Source organism: Coptis chinensis, chromosome 4 (assembly GCF_015680905.1).
Source record: "Coptis chinensis isolate HL-2020 chromosome 4, ASM1568090v1, whole genome shotgun sequence".
NCBI lineage: Eukaryota > Viridiplantae > Streptophyta > Magnoliopsida > Ranunculales > Ranunculaceae > Coptis > Coptis chinensis.
The window spans coordinates 717,763-729,161 of record NC_141459.1 but is presented as its reverse complement, the minus strand read 5'-3'; the positions used below and the strand labels follow the sequence as shown (position 1 = coordinate 729,161).

Here is an 11,399-nt window from a genome sequence, read left to right as displayed (position 1 = left end):
GTGGTGCTAGTCGTAACTTTCAAAATTTTCTTACTCATTTTGGAATCTATATATCGTGATATTTATATATTTTTCTCTGAAATCTAGATAGATATTCTCAAATATCGTGATATATCGAAATATTTTGTACTATGAGTATGACTATGCCGCGTCTAGACTAGCTAGTATAAGTATCGAGCGATGGGATTGAACCGTGATGTAACAAAGCGAGTACGAAAAAGATATTTGGACATCTTCGATCTTTGTTTTAAACTTTTCAAGAGTGATTTGAGTTTTGTTATTTGGAATCAACAAAATTCAATTTTATTGATAACAATTGGTATATTTTATTTTGCGGCTCTTTTGAAGACATAAAAGATATTATGTTACATAATTTTTTTTTTTTGTTTTGTTCGTAGTAGTCTGGGAAAGTATGTTGTAGACTTGTAGTACCATGATCAAAGGCGGCGTGATCCATTGTGTGCGTGTGTGTTTTTGGTAAGTGATATATACACAATAAAATGATGCCACTAACATTATTTTACCTTGCGTATTACAAAGTTTACGGTGTTGATGAAGCAAGGTGCATCAAAACAAAACTTTTCCATATTTTTCTGGTTGGGTACCAAATAACATGATCCTACTTTTTTCATAGAAAATATATATATGCTCTAGACATCTTAACACAAATAAAAACAAATAAAATGTATCATGTCTTGCTTGCATTCTTCTTTTTATAAAATAGTTATGTTAATTGTACCTCTTTGAGTGTAGAAATAGCTACCCCTCTCGTGAAATTCAATAATTAAGATAATTGTTGCCGTACTCGAACTATTTAGGTTCTCTATCATCAATGATTCTTTTTTACCAACGAATATCAGTCCTAAGAATAAGTAAGTTTTTTTACGATTACTGTTTGTTTGTGTGGTGGATTAGTATAGTTTTGTAATTCAATTTTATTAATTAAATATATGTAGGAAACCTTTTATAGTTGATAGTATGGGGTGTAAACGTTAGTTTTGTTAAGATTAGTGTTACTAATAAAAATATTAATAATATAAAGACAACAAATAAACAATAAACAATGATTTAAAACCTAATCTTTTGTGCATATGATCTACTAACCATAAAAAACATCTCTACAAAAATTCAACTCGTTTGATATACTCTAACTTAGATAAAATTGTTTTCCACTTTTGAAAATATATATAAAGGTCCATAAATGTCTAGTTTTTGCAATTATCTTTTGTCAATGTTAAAAATTGTCAAACGAGTTGAATTTTTGTAGAGATCTCTTTTTGGTTTAGTAAAATCATACACACAAAACAGTTATAAATCATTTTTGTAGGTGAAGTTGTGGGTGTTTTAGATTTGATACTTATTTAAGGTCCTTTTAGGAGCCGGGCTGTATATATATATATATATATACACACGGTTAGGCTATAGTGACATCCTTATTTTGCCACCCTTATCTCACACCCCTCCTGGTCCCTCATATCTCATCTTGAGATCATTAGATCTAATTTAATTTAAAAATCGCAAAATTTTAAAATTTCAAATTATTTCAAAAACTAAAATGAAAAAACGCGAAATTGGTTTGGAAAACTCATCTCGGTCTTCTTCTTCTTCTCCAAAACCCAAACCTTTCAAACAAATTCTCTTCACACATTTGAATTGATCCTTTTTCAACCTCAACATGTCTTCGACGAAAATAACTCATTATTTAATGGATCTTTTACTTGATTACTACCATTCATGCCACACAGCGTTTGTTTAGCATAAAGCATTCCTAAATTAATGCATGCCTCGCAAGCTTTTACAAGAGATATATAAGTTTTTCCCTTTGGTGAAGTATAGCGCAACTCGCGCTTATTTTTCATCTTTGTGATATACCACAATATCCACCGCCAGGTCCTTAGCCAAGCTGGCAGCTACATCATTAGAGCCAACATTTACATGTTTCTTTTGATTTTATTTTGAATAATTAGGAGTTTGATTTTGATTTTGAAGCCGATTTATTTGAATAATTGTGGGGTTTGATTTTGATTTTGATTTTGAAACCGATTTGTTTGAATAATTTATGAATTTGTTTAAAAGGTTTGGGTTTTGGAGAAGAAAAAGAACACCGAGATAAGTTTTCCAAACTAATTCCGCGTTTTTTCGTGCCTCTTTTATTTCTGTGTGTTACTGTTGATTCAATAGACATTTTTAGTGTGATTTATTATTATTATTATTATTATTTTATGTGTTTTTTTTTATGTTGTTATTGTTTTCTCTAAATATTTGAAAATGCAATTTAATTAGATCCCTGAACACCCGGTTAGCAAAATAATAATAATAATTTAAATCTCTAATTTAAATCTCTAAATAGTTGAAATAACATTATAAAAATTTGTTAAATCTCCAACACGATAACAATAACAATATATATATAGAGAGATTGAAATGAGTTGTTGTAGTGATAAAAATTTGAGGAGACAATTGAGAGAATCACTAAATAAGTGCATAATGGATTATTAGGTAATACTACAACTTGACAACCCAACCCAATATTACCCCAATGACCTGTATTCTCACTCTAATTATCTTTGTTCTAATTTGCTATTAATCACTACTCCTACGTCATCAGACCACCGAAAATTATGTTACGTTACGAATGAGGTCACACGGTGGGTCCGTTTTACAAAACTGAGGTGGGTGTATTTATAAGATTGCGTACGTGGCATATTAATATCTTTCTCCAGAAAAGTCCATCAATTGTACCTGGTCTCATTTCCGTCTCTAGGGTTAGGGTTAAGTAAACCAAAAAAGAGACCCTTCCATTTCCATTTCCATTTCCATTTCCATTTAATTCCATTTACATTTACATGGCAGCAGCAGCAGCACCACCATCATCTTCAACTTCAGTATCAACCCATTATCGGTATCGTTATTGTCATTGTAATTGTTTCAAACGTTGTTGTTGTCGTTGTTTCTGCTGTTGTTGTTCTTGTTAGTTAATAAAATTATGGATAGTAATCTTTCATTAGCAATTTGTTCTAATATTTCATCATCACCACGTACACCTTTAGCTGACGATTCAATTTCTCTACCAATTAGTTCAAATTCTCGTGATCCATCTGTTTCGTCACCCATGCCACCGTTACAATTTCTAGAACCTAATAGTAATGATTCAGTTGTAGAGAATGGGGAAGTGGAAGAATCGAATGGGGGGGAATTAAATGAGGAGGAAGAAGAAGAAGAGGAAGAAGAGTTTAGTTTATTGGGTCATCCTATGTGTTTGAAAAGACGAAAAATGGATGGGGATTCATCTTCGTCTTCGACTACTACTACGAATAAGAGATGTATGATGACAATGGAATCACTAGAATCTAGGAGAAGTGCGGTTCGGGCTTGGAGTAATCAACCGTTATGTATTGCTGATCCTGTTATTCATGAAATTATGGAGAAGGAGAAACATAGACAGGTTAAAGGGATTGAGTTAATTGCGTCTGAGAATTTTGTTTGTCGGGCTGTTATGGAAGCGTTAGGTAGTCATTTGACGAATAAGTATTCCGAAGGAATGCCGGGTGCCAGGTATTACGGTGGGAATCAGTTTATTGATCAGATTGAATTGCTTTGTTGTTCGCGAGCTTTGGAAGCTTTTCATCTTGATTCTGATAAATGGGGAGTGAATGTGCAGCCGCACTCGCGGTACTTCCGCTAATTTTGCGGTTTATAATGGGCTTCTACTTCCCAAGGATCGGATTATGGGATTGGATACACTGTCGGGTGGGCATTTGAGTCATGGGTACTATATGGGCGAAAGTGGGAAGAAGGTTTCAGGAGCATCTATATTTTTGAAACCTTGCCATATAAAGTGAATCCACATACTGGTTATATTGATTATGATAAACTTGAAGACACGGCGCTTGTTTACCGACCGAAGATTTTGATATGTGGTGGAAGTTCATATCCCCGAGAGTGGGATTATGCGAGGTTCAGGCAGATTGCAGATAAGTGTGGTGCAGTGCTTATGTGTGATATGGCTCACATTAGTGGTCTTGTTGCAGCTAAGGTGTGAATCCCTTTGTTTGTTGCATAACATGTTTTTTGCTTCATTCCTAGGACTATATATACATACATACGAAAGGGCCTGTGTTAAACATTTGCATTATGACTTAAGACACATAGACTCAGATAACACCTTGAAAAGTGTGTGCTCAATGAAATTTATCCCTAGACTCATAAGAAGTTTGATTCTTACTCTTTTTTATCTTGTCTTATGACCAATACAAAATATATATGAATGAATAGATTAAGAGGATGACCACCCTATCAAAACATTTCTCATAAAGAACGACGGTTTCATTTAGCGGTGAATTGGACGATCCAGTTTCAAGTGATGCACCGTCTATTTGATTTAGAAACTAGCAATGTTATTGGTCAGAAAAGTTTGGAAATGTCCATATAGGAAATACTTGGTGCAGAGGATGTTGAATGCAAACTTTCCTAATCGTCACCCTAATGTTGATGTTAGTAGCTAAAGGGATAAGGTTGGAGAATGTTTGATATACTCAATATGAAAAACTAGACTTTCCATCAACTTTCTTAGTTATTAGAAAATAACAACTTATTGAAAACTTGCAAGTTAGCAGGTTGTTCATATTTGTTTTTCAATTCAATTGAAGTCTCTGTCCTTAACCTTCTGACCCAATGCTTCCAATCAAGTGGGTTTTGCACCGAATTCATATCAAGTCCCTTATACTGTTCTTTGCTATTAGTGTTTGTATCTTATAGTTTTTGACTTTTGAGTAACATTTACATTTATTGTCCTTTTGGAATTGCAATATAGTTTTTGCCTTACTTTACGGATCATCAATTTGTAGGCATGCATCAGCCCCTTTGATTATTGTGACGTCGTTACTTCAACAACTCACAAAAGTCTTCGAGGCCCGAGAGGAGGCATTGTTTTTTATAGGAAAGGCCTAAAGCCAAGGAAGCGAGGAACACTTTCAAGTCATGGTGATGAGTATGATCGATATGACTTTGAGGAAAGGATAAATTTTGCGGTCTTCCCCTCATTGCAGGGTGGACCGCATAACAATCATATAGCTGCTCTTGCAATAGCCTTGAAACAAGTGGCCGCTCCTGAATACCATGCTTATATGCAGCAAGTAAAAAAAAATGCCCAGGCACTAGCATGTGCATTGTTAAGAAGAAAATGCAGACTGGTCACTGGAGGTACAGACAACCATTTGGTGCTATGGGATTTAAGAAATTTTGGCCTGACAGGTAATTATTGCCTTCCAAGTTATTTTTTTTTTTTTTTTTTTGGTTTATTTAATTGTTGCAAGATAGATAGGCTCGATTTTAGCTATTTCTTTGTATTTTGAAAAATCTTACTTTTTGGTCTCATATTATAAGAAAGCGAATATATAATAGGTTTGACCCTCTTGTGGGGGTGGGTGGGGGGTATGTACTATTAAGATCTGCCATATTGGTACAGATCAAGTAACGGCTTCCCCACAATTAAGGCCCATCAAACATGTTTAGCAGAATTGATCCTTCCTCTTAATTGTTGTGGACGGCCATAACATTTTTGTGCTTCAGCCTTAGACATTGTACTCTGTTTGATGCGGATTATTCCTAAAGACCGTGGTTGCATGCATTTCAAGGTGTCCAAACAGAAACATATGGGACCATAGGCCGGATCACTCTGACACAAGCACCTTTGTACTGTGTCTAGTCTTAAACTCTTAACATATTCTAATAAATAAATAAAAATCACTGACATAGGCCATGAGAATGTGGGAGTAACAGCAAGGCTATTCTTAAACCATTCTCCAGTATTCAGGGTGTTCACATCCGAACTAAATCTGGCCCCATTGCTCCCCTCTAAAGTCTGACGTTATTTTTGGATTGTGCAAAACCGATTAGCAAACAAAAAATTAGGGGCTTAGTAGGATGCACTCTTGTTTAGTGTCACTAGATAAATAATGACCAGACAACACCAATAAGATTTTCCAGCGAGATGCATTCATTTTGTTTTTCGATATAAACAATATAAAACTGAATATTCAATATTGCATATTTCAATATATGTCCTCTGGGCCTATTTCTTACTCTCACAGAAATACAGAGCACAGTCCTGGCTAGGGTTTTTACGTCTGCGCTGCGAATGACCAAAACCATCTTCACTGCACATTCTCTAAATCTCTATTACTTTCGTATTTTAATTCTCTGGGACACTTCTGTAATGGCCAGCCTTCAGTACTAATTTTCTTCTTAGTTACTGTATTTGTGTCGAGAGTAGGCAGATTTGGGGCTCACGAAAAGATTAAATCTGATGAGTTGCTACCTGTAGTTATTTATTTTTTTGTAGTAGAATCTTCATATTAATCTGTGCATCATTTTTTGTGCTTTTAAATGCAATCATATATTCATATCCTCACTATGTACTTTTTCTTTTTCTTTCTTATCTAGGTAAGAACTATGAAAAGGTCTGTGAGATTTGTTACATTACTCTTAATAAAAGTGCTATATTTGGTGATAATGGAGCTATAGGAGTGAGAATCGGTATGTAAGATGTTACTGGATTGTCTTTTTTCTTTTTGTGTCTTTGAAGTTCATTTATTTTACACGTGGAGGGGGAGGATTGTTAAATTTTTACCTTTTGTTGGGTTTTTTTCAGGGACACCCGCTATGACATCTAGAGGATGTCTCGAGGCTGATTTTGAGACGATTGCAGATTTTCTCCTTAGGGTAGCACAAATTGCGTGTGTTGTACAGAGGGAACATGGAAACTTGCAGAAGGATTTCCTCAAGGGTCTACAAGCTAACAAGGATGTAGTTGATCTTCGAAACCGTGTTGAATCTTTTGCTTCCCTTTTTGCAATGCCAGCATTTGATGTTTGAATCTGTTATAAAAGGGCTGTAGCTACCTGTCTTCACAATCATGGGCCTAAGCTGTGCTTTTCACTGTACCCCCTAGGCTTTCCCCTGCATGCCTGATGTGAAGTGCAGGAGATAGCCAATTCAGTACTTTGTACCTGAAATCTGAGAGATCGAGGCCTAGAAGTATAGCAGACTGTTGGAATTGTGATGGTAGTTCTGTAAAAAAAAAAGAAAAAAGAAAAATATACCATACAAGATGACATGCTTTTGTTTGATAAGTCGGAATAAGTGAATCGTTGAGATCCCTGGAGAATTTATTGTTTATGACGTTGTGCACCAAGAATTTGGCGAAAAACAATTAGACGCCTATTGAATGAAATTTTTCCCTGTAAATAGTTGATTATTAGACTCTTGTTTGTTATGGCTATAGAAGCATATATTTTTTGGTGGTGAAATGCATGCCACGCTAGTTTTCTCGAGTTATTTAGCTTTTCAGCAAACACACACCACTGGCACAAGTACTATGAATGTTGGGTAGATTCGGCTAGCCCAATAGGCGCCCACACTAATACCACTATTATATCAGGGCATCACCAATGCAGGCCCTCATAATAGAGGGCCACATCAGCGTTTTGAAGATATGTATAGAGGAGAGAAGGGACATAGAGGACCCTTATATTTTGTGTCCTACAATGCTAACCTTTAAAATTAATTTTAAATCTTGTATTAACTTGAAATTGGCATGGTGGAAGTGTAGATAGCCCAAGACCCGTAGGTTCTGGGTTCGAGTCCCATTTGTAACATTTCATTGTGATTTATTTTTCTTTTTAAATTTGGTACAAAAAGTTTAAAAAACAGACAACTTGTTCGGGTGGGGTTTCGAACCTGGGATATTTCCCAATATATGAGCAATTTTGACCAATTTTGCTGCTACCACTCAACTGAAATTATTATGACCCATTTTGGTGTTATCTCGCGAAACGGACCGGGACCTCTATAAATGTGATAGAAATAGAGATAGTTTTAAAGGATGGTAATTATAGGGGCCAATATAGAGGCTGCATTGGAAGCCCATTTATGTATTGTTCTCTTAAATTTGAAGATACATGGCCATATCAAGGTCCCATTGGTGATGCCCTCACTTTGCCCTTTTTCGTCCAAATTAACGGTAACCACTCTTTACTTATTCAGGGGTTCTTACTTGTAGACACATTACAATTTAACTTACAATGATATATCACTCTTTCTATCCATAAGAACATAAATAATTTAAAGACATGCATGTTTTATCTTTTTAAAATGTATGAACCATTTTAAATACAAAATAATAAATTTAATAATTTATTTGTCAGTGGAAAATTTTGTGTTATCAACTTATCAAGCACCGGTAAAACTGTCAAATATCATTTGCCAGTTGATGCAAATTGTGCAAACAAGCAAGGGCAAGACAAAATTTTCCCACTAGATATTTGTCTGGCAAATTTTGAAGTGGGAAATTATTTTCCTATTATTTATTTGCCCAACAAGTGGGAAAATTTATCAAGCAGGCTCTTTTAGCTTTTAAGCAAACACACCACTGGCACGAGTACTAAGGCTGAGTCCAATAGCTCCCTATCCCCTTAAAAGTAGAGCTAAAGTCAACAAATTTTACTCTTTATCATTAATTTTCTGTGTATATATACAAATGATTTTATTCTCTATTTTTATTTTACTCTGTATATATAAAGAATAAAATCTTTTATATATATACAGAGAAAATTAATGATAAAGAGTAAAATCTGTTGACTTTAGCTCTACTTTTAAGGGGGATAGAGAGCCATTGCACTCAGCATAAGAATGTTGGGTAGATTCGGCTAGCCCGGCTTTGGGGGGTCCACGAATCAAAGAAAATTGGAAGCCCAGCCCAAATTAAGCACACACACAAACACTACTATTATATCACTTTGCCCTTTTTCATCCAATTTAACGGTAACCACTCTTCACTTGTTCCTCTGCAATGGCGGTTGACTTGTCAGTTGCTCGTCTCTTCTTAACAACCCCCGCCATTCTCAACACCCAATTATCAGGTGGACTCAAAACTTCAATTTTCCCGCGCATTCGCCAAAAACCATTTCTCTACTCCAAATCCAATCGTCCTTGTTTCAAACCATTTCTCAAAACCCAAGATTCTGAACGTACGTTAAATTCAATCCTAATTCTTTATTTTTGGTAATTAATTAGTACAAAAAAACATTATTGTGTAGAGTGGTAATGCCATGTTGGTTTATTCTTAGTCAGGTAACTTATTCAATATGCAAACGCAACTGCTATAATAAGATAACCAACCCCAAAGATATAGTTCTTTAAACCCAAATCATAACAATTTGCCAAAAAATGTAAAGGAAAATTTGATCCAAGAAGAAAAAAGAAAAAGCAAAAATACAAAGAGACAATAAACCACAAAAGTTATATAGTCGTAACAAACGAATTGTTAAAAAAAATACTTGGCAAATGCACCACAATCAATCCTGGACATTCGTTATATAAACTCATTAAATTTGTGATACAAAAAAAATAATATATCTTAGATAAAAGACCAATGCTCTGGACAGCTGGTCATTGAATAAGCTTTGTTCTTTGGCTCTAAACTTATAACTAATTAGGTGTATCAAATTAAAGTAGTAAATCAAGAAGAAAAAAATCAGTGAAACATAACGTTTTCATGTAAATCAAAAGATCCCCTTACATTGTCTCCGGATAAGTAGTTCGCCAAAACATGATAAATAGAGACTTACGAATAAAATATAAAATCGAGTTGTTCTCTACCAACAAGATGGGGTGCAATGACAATTTCCCAATAGATGTTCTTGTAGGAGCAAAATTAGAACAAATTTCACAGTACATGTTGAAAAAAAAAAAAAATGTTTGAGAAAAAGCACCAAGCCAATAATAAAAAAAATTTGCTTACACAAGCTGCCGACAACCCTACCTTTGTTTCTTTCCTTATCGGTTCATGATCAATACTTAAGAAGTTTGCGAAAAGGAGTCCCTAAAAAAACAAAGAAGCAAATTAGGGCGTAAAAATCCTAATACATTGTTAAAAATCCTAGACTCGCAACAAAATCGACATGGCATGAAGTGTATTAGTAACCACGATGAGGTCCTCTATAAGACAACTTTCTAACTCTTACAATGTGCAACAGGTTCAAGAAGCTACACCGCATAACACCACATTTAAAGTACCTAGGCTTCAAGTAAAAACTTAAACTTGAAATCTATAAACAATGCAACACATACTAAATTGGATATCCTTAAAACTGCTATCAGAATGAGAAAAACTTATATGCCAAGAAAAACTTTCCAGAGTTGTGTTTGTCACATTAGAATCTGAGATGCTTCGCTTTTTGCTTTTTTTCTTGTCTTGCTAATCGGCATAACTTGTATGTATGTACAACACATCTTATTTTCATCTTATTGACTTTTTGATTTTTGGGTAGGGTGTCCACTTGTGCTTTGGTAAGCCTACCTTGGATGTAAAGAGTAGTTTCGGGACCAAAACTTAGTAAATTTGAATAACGGTGAATTGTGGTTTGGACATTATATAATAGCCAAGTTCATCAAGTGACTTGATTCCCTCAATCATGGCTGAAAAATGAGTTGAATGGTGAAAATAATTAATGAAGGATGTCTATGAAGGTTGATGCCATTAACTATTTACCATGATCAAGACTTCATAACTTCCCAATGTAAACAATAACAAAGACGTATCATGAATACAAAAAAGAATCAAGTAACCATCATATTTCTACTTCTTATGGAAATCATCTTATTGATAACTGTTATCATAATCAAAACGTAGTAGAGTATTTTATAGAACTTATTGCAAAAAGTACACTCATGTACCGACCCCACGCAAAAAAAGACCCATAAAAGAAAACAAAACCGAGCGAAGATTAAACTAAGACAATAAAAGCAAACGTTAACATAAAGAAGGGATTTGCTATCATGTGAATAGGTGTAGAACAAACTCACGCTTCAATTCAAGGTTTTGAAATGGAGCTGCCTTCTCAATTCTGTGATGTTTGCAAGGGAATACAAATGCTATTGGGATCATGAAAAGAAGGTAAGGAAGAAGAATGCAACATCTATAATCAACCTCCAATTGTAAGTGTAACAAAAGGAGCTACAAGGTTGTGCCAATATACATCTCAGCGGTTTGGAGCCCATTCATTAACCACATAGTGGGATCTCGGATTATTGAGTTTGTGCAAGAAACAACAGCACCCCACCCGGCTTTTGAAGGAAACAAATGTTCTTTGGCATGATAGACTTAGGGTTGCTTATAATTCTTTTCGCTCTGCCTCTATATCCGCCATTGCAGCCGGTTGTGGGCTTCGAGAGAGAGAACAAAAAGTAAAACGAAGGTTTTCACCACAAATAAACAAAGGGTTTCTAATTTCACAATTAATAATCTAATTAATAATACCTCATTAATTCCTAATCCACGTTAGATTTAATTACTTCATTAATTCTTTTCCACGTGTTTTGAGTTTTGACTCTCGGTT

General features: G+C 34.8%; 1 protein-coding gene across 1 annotated transcript; it reads left to right on the top strand.

Moving 5' to 3' along the window:
• Window positions 1–2,842: 2,842 nt before the first annotated feature.
• On the top strand, window positions 2,843–7,310 carry LOC147500978 (serine hydroxymethyltransferase 7-like). The gene is given in 6 exon segments (XM_086606007.1): window positions 2,843–3,670; window positions 3,672–3,813; window positions 3,816–4,036; window positions 4,848–5,253; window positions 6,445–6,537; window positions 6,653–7,310. Coding segments are annotated over 6 exon segments (1,770 nt in total). The 5' UTR covers window positions 2,843–2,986; the 3' UTR covers window positions 6,877–7,310.
• Window positions 7,311–11,399: the final 4,089 nt, after the last annotated feature.